This window comes from Calidris pugnax, unplaced genomic scaffold (assembly GCF_001431845.1).
Source record: "Calidris pugnax isolate Ruff unplaced genomic scaffold, ASM143184v1 scaffold38, whole genome shotgun sequence".
Lineage (NCBI taxonomy): Eukaryota > Metazoa > Chordata > Aves > Charadriiformes > Scolopacidae > Calidris > Calidris pugnax.
In genome coordinates this window covers 10,214,750-10,228,913 of record NW_015090995.1, presented here as the reverse complement: position 1 = coordinate 10,228,913, position 14,164 = coordinate 10,214,750, and the positions used below count along the sequence as shown (strand labels likewise).

Here is a 14,164-nt window from a genome sequence, read left to right as displayed (position 1 = left end):
GCCCCTTCCCCCCGTAAAACAGTTAACACTAAGGGAAAAATACGCACTAAATTCTGTGGAGACTCTCTAGACTGCAGAGTTTGTCACAAAGGGAATTTGTTACATATGTTAAGTGAAGATTATGAAGTTGATATTTACATGTTTGTACTCGGTTTCATTTGATTCCCCCTCCTTAATATAGTGAGTATATGTATGAACTATGCTGCTACAGCCCTTCCAGAAGAGCTAATGGTAGAGCTAAAGTGTATTTTTATAGAACAAAACCAAAAGAATGGAGACACTTAATGCTCCTGTAGCGTTCTTGTTCTTAGATTGCCAGGGTGATTCACAGTATCTCAGGTGCAGGATGGGGTCCTCTTATTCCTGTCAAAACACCTGTCTCTGGTGTGCATTAAAGCCCATGAAGGCTATCTAAAACTAACGTTTATTTGGTTTTTTTCCTCGTTAGCAGTGTCTTTGGTGTTTGAATTGATATCTGCGCAGGTTCTTTTAGCAGTATATGTAATGTCTCTGAGCATGGTTTAATACACAGTTGCTTTTGGTTTTGTTTGAATCTGGTATTTCCCTGGAGTCGCTGTTTTGAGTGCTTTCTCCCTTATGTGTCCCTTTTCTGATCATTGCTTAATTACATTCTAAGTGCCTTCTGTGTTACTGTCTCCACCACCTCAATTAGTTCATCTCCAACTGTGAATTTTTTAATAAGGAGGCACAAAGTATTTCCAGCAATACAGAACGTGAGCTTTGCTTGGCTGCCTATGGCAAGCTTTCCTTCAGGGCACGGAAGAGTTTACAGGGCCACTGCAGGCTAATTTGTTAGTGCCCTTTTGGTTTGATTTATTTTCTTTGGGTTGGAGTACTCTCAGCTGCTGTGGAGGCTCATAACTTTGACTCTTCCCAAGCATCATTGATCCAGCAGCTTTGCAGAACCAAGAGTTATGGTGACCTTACGTGCTTTCAGTTGCCCAGTGCTGCAGGATACAGGGTGTGTTAGCTACGACAAAGGTGTGCATCTCCTATTCCACAAATAAAATATCTATGGGATTAGTATTAGAAAGACCAGCTGGCTGCCTACTAATTTTCAAAGGTGACCAATTGCATTTTAATGCTTACTGGTCAGTGACTTGTTACTTCCCAGGTATCAATTACATGGCTGTGTTTGTGTGAAAGATAAAAATGCAATGTGGTTAAATCACAGGCTGGAGATTTCGAGGTCAGTGATTAGAACAGGTGCTAATAATAAACTACTTTATATTTTAAAACAATTAGAACTCACATTAAGAACAGGCAAGGAAAACAAATAGGTCTAGAGCTGCAAAAAATGAAGCCAAGTGCTCTTACCCACATAAAAATACTGGAGTTATTTCTTCACGTAGTGGCTGTGTTCCCAAAGTTAGGATGAATTTTGATGACAGATCATAGGGACTCACAGCACTTGTTTAAATTTCATGAAAATGTAGAGAGGTCTTTTGATTTTGTGTGCTTTGGAATTCTTCTCATACTTAGTTCCCTTTGGTGCAGTACAGCAATGATGGTGGTAGTTCCCTCTTTTTGAGCTCTACATCAAATCTTGAGATGGAAAATGTTGTAGATACCATATTATATGCTTAGGAACTTATAATAACTTCTTATTATCTGACACAAATGTCTCAGATTTTCATCTTTCCTTAGTACTCATGATGTGCATTTTAGGGTAAAATATGTTTTAAGAACTGCATATTTAACTTAAATAATAATGGAGCTGTGTGATATTGATGTAAGATAGCCACAGTGTGTTTTCTGGGCATGCGCACCTAGAGCAAGTGCACTGCTTTCAGCTGAGTTACTTTGATGCATCTTGATGGTATAAAACCAAAAATGACTCCATTTTGTAGTTGAGGAAACAGAATGTAATAGTCTTTATAATTTATATAGTTATAGAAGTGTAATGTAGAAGAAATAACATCTGAAAATATTTGGAAATCTAATAAAGGTCTTGGAAGGGAATTAGTTAGACAGCTGAAAAACAGTTATTGTGATTGTATGTATCAAAAATAACATGTGCAGAACCAATTATTTCCATTAAATTGTTTTAATATTTCTTAAGTTGCAGTAGAGCTGAGCTTTGAGTTTGAGCTGCTGTTCTTGAAATCCCTTTGGTAAACTGAACACTTGAGGAAAGACAGGAGCAGAAATGGTCAGAATTTTTGAAGGCAGTTTAATCTCCCATTTCTTGATCAGATGGAACATTTGATGACAAACCCCTCGAGTTTTTTGGGGGAAGAGGGGTTATTTGACTGACAAGCTGTATCCCCAGTCGGCTAATCAAACGGAACGGATGTGCCAAGTTGTCTTTCATATGTTCTCATTGATGTCAGGTTGGCAGCTGGATGTAATTGGATGTGAATGGAAGTACTGAAGAGCTTATGCACATGCGCATGTTTTCTTGTTTCCTCATTCCAAGATTAATCTGAAGGGTATGTTTGTTAGTCTAAATGTTACTTAGCAGTTCAATCTAAATTAAAGAATATTCTGCTTGCATGGTAGATGTCAATTTATTAAGATCCTGTAAGGTATGTCCTTACAGGAAAAAAGAAAAAAATGTGCAAATACATGCATCCCTAATCCGAAATAGGGGAAAGTGAAACTGTTTAGCCGTTCTAAACTCTAATATGGAGTATCTTGCAGTCTGAGTTGATTTTTTTTTTTTTTTTTTTTTTTTTTTTTTTTTTTTTTTTTTTTTTTTTTTTTAGTGGAAAAGGTGATGACACACTTAAAAGCGGTTCGTGAATTTGTGGGGAAAATGGAAAAATCAATCTGTGAGTTGGATTTTCAAAATCACGGAAACAAAGTTGCATTTCTAATTTTATTTTTGGGGCATAACCCAGTGTTGCTTGCAAACCTTCCCTAAGAGATGTTTTTGAAATACTTCATATCATTCTGTTCCACAATAGCAGCCTTGCCAGCAGTCTTTGCTCTGTAGAAGGACTGATACTCTTCCTTAAGAGCCCTGGGCAACCTGGCCTAACTTGGCCCTCCTTTGAGACAATGCTATTGACTGCCAAAACTCTTTCCAATTTCAGTTAAGATCCTACAAGTCCTATATTTATATACTTCTATATCTATGTTTATGTATATCAAATCTTTCACGCATGTATGTGTGTATATATAAAGTATAAAATTAGATATAGTAGTCTGCAGATGTTAGAGGTCCCACTAAGAAAACTGTGGATGAAAAATTCAGATTTTGTCACCATTAGGCAGTCTTTTTAGCTACGTATGCTTGGGAAGAGGTATCAGATGTACTTTCGGGATTGTCAGTGTTTGTGGTGTTGATCCCCAAGGTCTGAAGAGGTTTGCTGGCAGTATGTGTGCGTGTCTGCTTGCTGTGATAGCGGACTTAGTGACACTAGAAGCTTGCAGACTGGAATTTGTCAAGATTTTACCTGAGTAACCAGAAAGGGTCAAGCATTTATGTTTCCAAAGTAATATGTAATACTTGTTCTGCTTCATTATGCTTCCTGACTTACCAAAAATCACAGCAAATAGTTCAACCTTCAAAGCCAGGAGTGTCTGTCAAGATTTACAAAGATATTCACTCCTGCTGCTGTTGTCTTTTGTCTCTCACTGGCAGCTTTTTCTCTTGATTCCTGTTAGCCATTTTCTGCTCTGGATTTTGAGCAGATGCAAAGCACAAAGAATGCATATGCTAATCCTGTTCGAGGAGGGGGGTAATGGCTTACATTCAATCTCTTCTTCCTGCTTCACCTTTTTCCATCCTGACCCAGCCCTGTGCTTGGGGGTGGTGGAACACGGAACAAGCAGCACCCTCCTTCACTAAACATAGTTTTCCCGAGAGTCCTGGTTGCTTGTCAGCTTTCATAACCCTTCTTCTTACGGAGGTTTGAGAGGAAACTAAAGCCTTATCAACCTCAAAACTGATTACTGCAACTTACTGCTATGACAGAATAATTGTAAAAGGTGAAATACAGTGCAGATCTGCCATTCACATAGAACCTTCTTGGCCCCTGAGATTAAAATAAAAAGGGTCACACAGAAGGTCTCATGCCGTGCCATGAAGGTGGCTGTAGCCTGGCTCAGAGGGGCTGGTGAGGGGGAGTTGTGGCCTGCAGTGTCCTGCTGCTGGGCTTCCAACTGAGGGCAAGAGCTTCTTGCTGAGAGCATCTGATGGGACCTCATGCTCCAGGAGAGGCTGTGGCTTCTGTTTTCTTTGCTTCTGTGGTGGCAGCACAGCGATGGCAGTGGCTCTTGGTGCTCTTGTGCACAGGGCACTGTTCTCCTCTTCATTCTGTGACCGCACAAGGTGATGCTGGGGACTGTCTCACTCATCACCCCTTTTGCCTCTAGGTGCTTAGACTTCTCTGTAACACCTGCTCCATTGCAAATACAATTTTCAGTATTTTTTACATGTCAGTTCGAATGTGAACAAGTGCAACTTGATCAGTGCAGTCTTGCAGAAGCCATTCTCTCATTTGCGCTGTTCCGCATCTGGAAGAACTCATTCCCTGAGTGATCACTGAAACTGGCACAGGGTGATACAAACTACCTTCCTCTGCTCTAACCTGCCTCCATTTACTCTCTGCCCTCCATTCATCTCACTTCAAAGGAAATTGGGTAGTAGTAGTATTCTCAATACTCTCTTAAGCAATTTTAAAATTATATTAGAGCTTTCTAGTTTTGTTGAAAATTAAGGTGAAGAGCTGAGTTACTCTGTGATCGTTCTTTTTGAGAGGCATCTGTGGTCTAAGTGACTCAGGTCTGTTGAATGTGCCATCAGTAAAGGAGAACATTTCTGATAAATCTCTGTTGATAACAACTTTCTAAAATTATTTCCATCATCACGAAGATATGCACTTGCCAGATGCTTATTTTGAGACAGTCACACTGAAGTCTAAGTGTTACCTTCTTTACCTGGCCCACTGGCTTCATAGAATTCACAGCTGGATTTACGACACTGCAAATTAAATCAGATTTTAGACTTCAGGATTTTTAAATGGGTTGCCTTCTAACACTAAGTCAGTGACATTTATAAAGATACCTGCATCACTTATCTTTTATTTTAAAAAGACTCTGATGCTCATGTCAAGAGAAACAATTTAAGTATTTTTAGAAACAAAACGTGTATTTAAAAAATATTTTATAAACCAGAATCAAAATTGTAGAACTTAATTTCATTATTTCCAAATTAAGTTCTATTAGAAAGTGATACCTGTCATGAAACCTCCAAGATTGATGTTTGAATGAAAGTGATTCTGCTGTAAATTGTAACTGCACTCAGAAATTACTACCAGAAGAGCGTCTCTGAGTTGAATTCAAGATTGTAGGGATATAGCAATAGTCTGAGGGCATTTTCACCTTAAAGAATGTTAGTACACGGCTTACACTCTGTTTAATAATTGTCAGCCTTTCTCAAGTGCCGTATAGACTTTGAAACAAGTTAGAGCCACAACATTAACTTTGCCTGTTAGGAATTGTAAACGTACTGGACTAAAGTTAGCAGTGCTCTACTGTTTCACACTCTGATTGATCTTGAGGAAGACTATTTGTACCTATGAAACTTTCTCAAAGAGAAAAGTTAGATAATCTGCTCTGAATGATTTGATTCATAGTTCTGCTGTCCTTGTGAGGGTTTTATCTTGTGTTTTAAAAAGAAAAACAAACAGCCTTAAGAAAAGCTTACAGGCTATGGCTGTGGCTAGCTTTAATTTTGAAAATGTAATGACAAGAAGGGATCCATTATCTCTTGCTTCCCTGAAACATACACAAATGCCAAAACTTGTAACTGAAAAGCTATTTCAGAACCAAGGAACCTTTAAACTACTTGATAGAGAATTGTAATGCTTTTCTTAACTCTTAGACTAGCATTTTTCGAAACATAAAATCCTTTTTTGAAAATTATTAATTTCCTAATAGATTCTTGCATATGGAGAATGAAACTGTAATTGAATGTATTGTAAGAGAAGCTTTTCCAAACTCTATTTCTACAGTAGTATTAGAAGAACTTCATTTATCCTCAAATGATATTGAGGTTCTTTCTCATCTGTAATAATTAAATATTTCTTGCCTTTAGTAGGGTAGAGCTAGTGTGGTCATTATTTGAGATTAAGTAGGTTTCCTTTATCAGAAATTTAGGTTAAATGCTAACTCCTGGCATTCACTATGGTTTTATAACTGTAAAATTCATTAAAGGGGAGATATTTATGAGTCCCTGCAATAAAAATTTCTCTTTAACAGAATCTTGTGGTACTTTTCCTATTCCTGTGCGTGGCTTTATGAGGTAAGGCTATAGCCAGCAGTAGTTACAGTGTATTTGCACTGAAGGATTAAATTCCTAATCAATTTGATAATGGCAGTGTTTCTATGATTCTTCCTAAATTAAACTGAGACCCACTGCATCCACATTGTAGCTCCAGAACCCTTCTCTCTGGCATCTTGCTAATTACTCTTGAAAAACAAGATCTGTAACATTAAAAATTTCCAGTGATCTACAAAAAGAGTATTCCACTTTTGGGGACAGAGAAAGTTTGTCTATGTCCTCATAGGATCAGGGTGATTTCCATGTAGAATTTGAAAAGTACATTTTTGTATTTATGTTGATTTTAATAGTAATAAAATTAGAAATTAATATCTGAGAACTCTAACAGCATTTTTAAAAATAGGTTCAGTCTGCTCCTGCCCTCTTTTTTTATGTTTGAAGAATTAGTTTGAAGAAGAGACTAGAAAGATATTTGCCATGAGGCATGGGTTGGAACCTCATCCTCTGGTTCCTCTGGGGAAGGACCTGAGGAATAAAGTTTCTTTCTTTCTCATAAATTTCACAAGCCAAAGAGTTTCCTGGACGTGCAACCTCCTTTCCTAATCCCTTAGCTGCCTAATCTGCAAATTTCATGAAACTCCTTAGCATTATAGTGTACTCTGATTCTTCTCTTAGTCCTCCTTTATTTGTTATTACTGTTATTTTTAACTTTCTAGCATCTCTGGGGGTAACTGGAGATTACTGTAAGAAAATAAAGTCGATAGATAAAGGAATGCGAGGAAAAGCTGAAATGCAGCAAAGAAAACATACAATATGATGCAGTTGATACATAAGTACAAGAACACAAATGGTATCTTTTATGTGCAGATTATGTCTAATAGGTTTATCTTTTTTTTTATGAGAATAAATGCAGCTGAGAATTTGTTTTGGGCTGTGATAACAGCATAATTGGTGATAAACACAAATTTTCTAAAGCAAATTAATAGTCAGTGTAATGTGGTTTTGAAAATTAATTTATTTTTTTGGCTTCTTCTGTGGCTTCTTCCTCAGATTTTCATATGAATGGTTACTGAAGTTTAATGTCTTTGAATTATATTGTCCTAGGAAAGATGTGGCATGTTCTCAACATGGAAACAAATAAGATCTTAGACTAAATGAAATGTGAACAGACAAAGACATTCACAAAGTTACCTAGCAGGTTGTTACATGAATGACTTTAAGAAGCAGCTTAAGATCTCTGCCCATTTAATTTTTAAGTCCAGTGTACAGCCAGTAAACCATGGTCCTCAGGTGAGAAATGAGAAATTTTAAGGGCCATTGAACACACTGAGTTTAGCAGAGTGCTCAATAGTCCTCAAAATTTCTCATTTAGGAGGGTGCATATGTATTGCTTCCAAAAATGAACATGAACTTCACTTTTCCTCATTTGATTTACATTTCTTCCTCTCTCCTTCCCTCCCTCCCTTTTCTCTCTGAGTCTCTTATGCATAAGTAGCTGCTCTGCCTTTCTTCTTGTTTTGAAATGCATACAATATACTTGCTGGTTAAACCGTCGGTGCAAATTCAGAGTGTGAAACAATATACCTAAATCCTCAGTGTAACACTAGAAAATCCCAAACCCTACACCAACCTCAAAACTGCATGGCTGAGGTGGTTTCTCCTCTGCATTCCTGTTGTCATTCCTTCAGACACCAGCTTGGTAACTGAGGTAAACATGACATTATTCAGGTTAATGGATATTATTTGCCTTCCTGAAATTCCTTGCATTATTTTTCAGGATCTTTCCATCAGATCTGCCCCCCAGACTCTGATGTTCCCAGTATTCTCAAATAACCTCCAATGTGAAAGAGGAAGGAGACCAGCCCAAAATAAGTACCATGGATTTAAACTTCCAAGACACTGATATTTTCCCCTTGCCTTTGAGCTACTTAGGCTCCACCATAGTTTTACATCTGGAGAGACAGAGCAGTTTAAACGTTTTCATCTGGAGAATTGGTTTTCTGTGTTTGAGTGGGGAGCATCCTCAGAGTAAGAACCACCTCATACCAAGAATAAGGGATAAAATAAATTTGTGAATCTACGATATTTAAAGAGAATTTTAAAGTATGTAAGTCAGAATTGCTTAATCATATGGTAGGGCTCATAAAAGGCACATAATAGCAACTTGTCACGCTATTGCAATTTATAAATAATTTATATTTTTCTGTAAGCTCTTTCTCTAGTTGAACAGATAGGTCGATTAAGTAATTTAAATAAGTATTATTTGTCATTCTATTATTAATACAAAATAGCATTTTTCCATAAGGGAATAGGAAAATTGGAAAGTAAGATTCTTTACGCTCATCTCCGTTTATAAACTAGTTCTGTGATTCTCTTCTATCTACTTTGTTTTGACAATCTTCTCTTTATTTTAAACATTTAGTTATTGAAATAAATATTTATTTGCTCTCCCAGTTAGTTGTTTGAAATTAGCAAAATTCTTGGCGAGTGGCAACAGTGTGGAAATTCCACAAGTCCTGCAAGTCCACTAAATTGAAGAGCAGAACCTCCGTGGCCTTTCATTTAGGTTTGCTTTGGAGTTTTTTTTTGCCTGTGCTGGAAAAGATAAAGAGTTGAAGAAAGAGTAGATGTCACACAGTTATTCCTGGCTCTGCCAAGGACAGTGAAATAGTCCTGAAGGTCCATTATATATATAAAAATGGTATAAATGTTTTGTATATGTGTGAATATCCTAACTGTAAGTTGCTAACTGTACTCATGACTAAATTGATGCTGTAGTAAATAAATACTTGGTGAGTGTATCTGGAGTTTTCAGTAGGTCTCCGTTGGTGACCAAAGTTGGAGCAGTGTTGGAGCTGGCTGCCTGTTCAGCTGCCTAGTTCTCACATCAATATGATCACCTTAAATAGCAAAGGCACCACTGGCCAGTGATGTAAACCTTCCCTTTAACTGCTTATCTCTGGAGAGTGGTGTTTTTTTTCAGGAAAATTAAGTTGCTTAAAGATAGAAAGAAAAGGTCTGTTAATTGAAATACTGATTATTTTTTTTAATGCACCCAGCCGTCTTTCCTTTTCCTGATCATTATATACTTTACATGTCTTTATACATTACTTTTTGTAAAAAGAAATTAATAACAGTGAGGGATAAAATTCGTGTATTTTTTAACAGTTGTGTTACAGCAGGCACCACAAGGCTCCAGAGGTGAAAATCCTATCGTGATCTTCTATATACTTTCATAATTGCAACCTTTTTTCTCTTTCCACAGTTCGTGCAAAAACTTAAATTTCATATTAATGTTCCCTCATTTCTCTTGTGACTGTATCTTTTTGGTAAGACTAAATCTATCATAAATCCACACTTGAACTTTATCTCCTTGTGGAAATATGTAGTATTTTAGGTAACAAGGTTAGATATGCAGACTAAAAGCAGCCACTTTTGGCATTTTAAGTGCTTTTCAGAAAATGGATCCCGTGGGAGTTAAAATACTACAAAGGCTTGTATACTTAAGAAAGAGAATGTTAAGGCAATGTATTGAGTTAGACTTCAGTTGAATATGAGTTATAGTATAAAAAGGCCACCCTCTTTTGCTCCACCAAAAAAAAATTAGCTCAAATATTGAATATGTTAGCTGCTACATTTTGAATTAACTTATAGACTGAAGGGTAAATTCTGTGCTTCTTAAACATGTGTAATCTAATTAGCGTTTGTGAGATTTACTGGGATGAATTTTCCCCTTGGCATATGCCATTGCAAAGAGGGGAGGACGTGGACTGCAGGCTGCTAGGGGCAGACATCTGCCTGTAGTGGACATCCATGGAGAGAAGTGCCTGCATCCTTGCTCCCTGGGGACCTGGCAACAGCTGACATGGTTCATGAAGTTATGAGGAGATTTGTAATTATGGGGAAGTTCCTCAGCTGGTAAAAATAAGTAGAAATCTGCTTTGAAGAGGAAGGAGTTTCAGAAAATGCTTCTGGAGATCACAAGGTATAATTTAATTGACAGAGACATAATCTAAGAACTCTGTGGCGCTGTAATACTTTACAGAAATCTAAGTTAAATAATAAGAATAATACTGCTTTTTGAGAGAATTTATTTAAAAAAAAAAGACAACAGGTGTGGGGCAGATTCATGGGAGGTTATTTCTGCAGTGTGGGCATCAGTCAAAATTGAGACCAGTATTAAGGCTAATAATTAACCCTGTTGGCTCTCTCATTTAATGAGGAAAGTATTAAGTGTGTTTTTTCAGTATAAATTTTTCTTGATGTACATCAAGAAAATATCCCCCTTTCAAACCACCTTCTCATTAATGCTTATGAGAAGCGCTAAAGACCTGCTAGTGTCTTTAAATACAACTGTCTTAATGTATGAGCCTAATTTACTTTCCTTGCATTTTATTATTACGGTTTTAGCAGTACATCTTAACTTTCTTTGATAACATACTTCTTTAAATGGCAGTATACATTTATTCCTCTTTTTATGTCATCTGCTAAAGCATGTGTTAACCGACATAAATTTTTGATGGTCTGTACAACCTGGCCTGTACCCCTGCACGGGACAAGCTAGCTCACTGCTTGCAAGATACACCTTTCTTTCAGAGCACAGGTGCAGTAAATGGAGTGAAGTAGTAGCACAGCTCAGTTAAGCAGAACTTTAAATCAGATGTTTCACAAGAAGGCATTGGCTCACCTCTGTTACTGAAAAATGTTTGGTGAAATAGTGGTATCCACAACCTCCATTTAAATGAACAATGTAGTCTTTTCAGGGTCAGGTAGAATCAGCCTGCTTATATGACTTATATGACTCTCTGTGTCATTGATACTAGACTTTGGGTTAGTAATCTGGGACTGTTGCTGGCTTTTTAATTTTTGGTTTATGTTCAAGTCCTTTTTGATTTTGGTAAAGAAAAAATAAGAATTGATGTGCACTGTTTGGAACTATATTGTGTATAAAGGTGATTTTATTCATTTAATGTGGTCAAAAAGAGAGCAGAAGCTAAGAGCGTAATGCAGCTGTGATCCAACTTCGATATCTGCACTCTTCGTGTCATACAAAGATTTGGTCTGTGCTAATTCAACCAAGTGGAGCTTGGTTGTGGATATAATACATAATTAAAACAATACTTAAAACCAGGGCATTGTATGAGTAGCGCTGTACTTAGTTATATCCAGTAACTTTCTGTGAGATTGCCTCTGTGTTTCCCATGTCCCGTGAGCTTTGAAAAATTCAGAAAAACAGGACTTCTCTGAAGACTGAATGTTTTGTGTTTACCATCTTAGCCATAGGGGAAGGAGAGTTTTTTCCAGAGAGTCTTATAAGTTTCAAAGTCTCTCATGCAAGGAGAGGACTTGCATGAGACTGAGAACCAGTAGCATCCAGTCTCAGCTTGTGTCCACAAGTACTGCCTTGAACTACTTTCCTCCTTTCAATCAGCCAAGTGTCAGTTTTACACAGGCCACTGAGAGCAAGAAGAGTATTGAATTGTAATGGTCGATAAAGTTCAAATGCCAAATATTCCCTCTGTAGAAACTGCACAGCTGCTTCCCAGCATCTTGGCTATTTTCTCCTTGCCATCTCCATCAAACTACATAATCCACCCCAAGCTATTTGAGAGACTTAGAGAACAGAGCTAGTGAAGGTGGCATATGTTGCAGCTTCTCAGGTGTAGGGCTGAGACCAAGTCCTCCTCCTGTGAACAAGGGGAAGAGATCAGAGTAGTGATGGAGCACTCTGGAAGACCTTAACATCAGTCTTGCTGCTCCAAAAGGAGCAGAAACAATGTTGGCTGGTGCTGCTGACAACACCAGGGAGATGGGGTGACCTTCCGGGACTCTTGCATAGAGAAGTGGCTTCTTCTGGCCACTTCTTTCTGTTTGCTGCCCGTCTTCTTCCCCTGCCCTCTAGAAAAGCTGTTGCCCTGAGCTGAAAGCCAGCCCATGCTGCAACTGAGACCTTCAGGAATGTTTTGATGGCAAAGGAAAGGTATACAGAGATAGATGATCTAAAAATTGAGCCACCTCAGCATATTCTGGTTTAGCATTTGGTTTATAGATTCTGGTCGATACCTTCAATAAAATACCAGGGCTTTTTGTTATTTTGGAAAGCGTGCTTAAAGTAAGAACCGTTCCTCTCACTGGTTGGTAAGTGGATTAGTATGGCAAATTAAAGTTTTAGTTAGGATGACAGTAGAAGAGAGTATTTATCTTCAGTCTCTATCAATTACTTGTCTCTAATGTTTCTTTTCTAGGAATTGAAAGAATGCTGTATGCATGTTTGATATTGTATTTAGTCTCTCAAGATGGCATCCCAGGTCTGATCTTCAATTAGGGAGTGCAGTTCTGTAATCTTTATTTAATTAGAACTCCTTGTCTTACTCCCTGGGAGTTGCATTTGTAATTGGATTCTCACAAGTGAGAATATGCAGAGGCTATCTCAAAGGGAAGTTGTAATTTTCTGATGTCTGTTACTTACCTGTAGTTCTTCGAGAATGTTTCCTCTGCATATTCACGTTCTGGGTCCTGTCCTCCTCCTGTTTGTCCTTGGATAACTGCTGTCCTACAGTTGCGGTGTGTAGTAAGAACAACTGAAGTGTTGAGCACTGTACAACTCTTTAAAATCTCCGATCACTTGGTGTCATAAGATGGCACTTGTACAGTCCTAGTAGTCACTGCTCTTCTAAGAAGTTCCGGTAGGTCACCAGCACTGGAGAACCAAAACCCACTGGTGTGAATATGCAAGGACAGCACTCTCAAAGAGCAAGCCAATGGTAAGTACCCTTTCTTTGTCTTCTGCAATTAACCAAACATTTCAATTTTATTTTATAAATTCCTTATTTGCCAATTTGCTTTGCTTTCGCTATGATAAAAACATATTGAGATTAATTTTAGAGCTGTTGCCTTTCTGGCAAAAAACAAGTAAGTATCTGTATTTGAAAGAACTCCCGTCAGTTGTAAGTTGACGTACCACTGTCAGCGTGTGGGTGTGTACACCTTTGAGCTGTAGTATATTTCTATCAGACAAAAAGGCACAGTTACAGTGCAGTATTGTGTATTTTACAGAGTTGCGCTTTTTTAGTTGTATTATAGTAGATTAGATAGCAGAATGAGTCACTGACCAAAAAAAGTCTTCTAATAGTATTAAAAATATTAATTCTCAAAATAGAGTCTCCAAAAGAAAATCAAAGTATATTGCTTTTCACTTCTAATTTTTTTTCTAAACTTTTGTTTCTTCCAGACATGGAATTCTGCGAGACTCCCCATATTCTGTGCTCTGGCTATCAAACAGATTTACATGGTGTAGCTGAGCACAGTTACCCACTAGAGGTGGGCTCAGATGTGGACACTGAAACTGAAGGTGGTGCGTCCCCGGATCATGCCCTGAGGATGTGGATGAGGGGGATGAAATCAGAACACAGCTCCTGTTTGTCAAGCCGGGCAAATTCGGCATTGTCCCTCACTGACACTGACCATGAAAGGAAGTCTGATGGGGAGAATGGTAATAAAGAAATGCATCTAATGCACTGCATAGAAGTAGTAATTTATTTGAAACTGTCTTCCTCTTCTTCTCTCCTTTTTTTTTTTCTTTTTTTTTTTTTACTTTGTTGTTTTGTTTCTTTTTCCCCCTTCTTTCTTAGGTCTCTGTACTATATGAAAGCTGTGAAAGGGTTGTTTGGTATGTGCATTGTATTTATCAGGTAGATGGAAAATAAGACAAAAAATGAAACAGTGTTTTTGTTAAAACGTCATTCTTCAAGAGACCAATTACTTTCCCACATTCTCCATTTTTATGCCATAGGACATAATCATTTGAGTTTAGTGGCGTATGATTTAGGTTCTAAAATAAATCTATATATGTCTATATCTATATCACATTTGTATAGAAGGATCCTGCACATGCTGGTTTCTGCACGTAGC

The 14,164-nt window shown here is 37.7% G+C and overlaps 1 protein-coding gene across 3 annotated transcripts in view; it reads left to right on the top strand.

Moving 5' to 3' along the window:
* The window catches only part of TENM1 (teneurin transmembrane protein 1), a 344,428-nt gene that overhangs the window by 98,031 nt on the left and 232,233 nt on the right, over window positions 1-14,164 (top strand). For all 3 annotated transcript variants that reach the window (XM_014955291.1, XM_014955289.1, XM_014955290.1), the window contains exon 4: window positions 13,485-13,745. In XM_014955291.1, coding sequence (XP_014810777.1) covers window positions 13,485-13,745 — 261 coding nt within the window. The remainder of the gene's footprint in view (window positions 1-13,484; window positions 13,746-14,164) is intronic.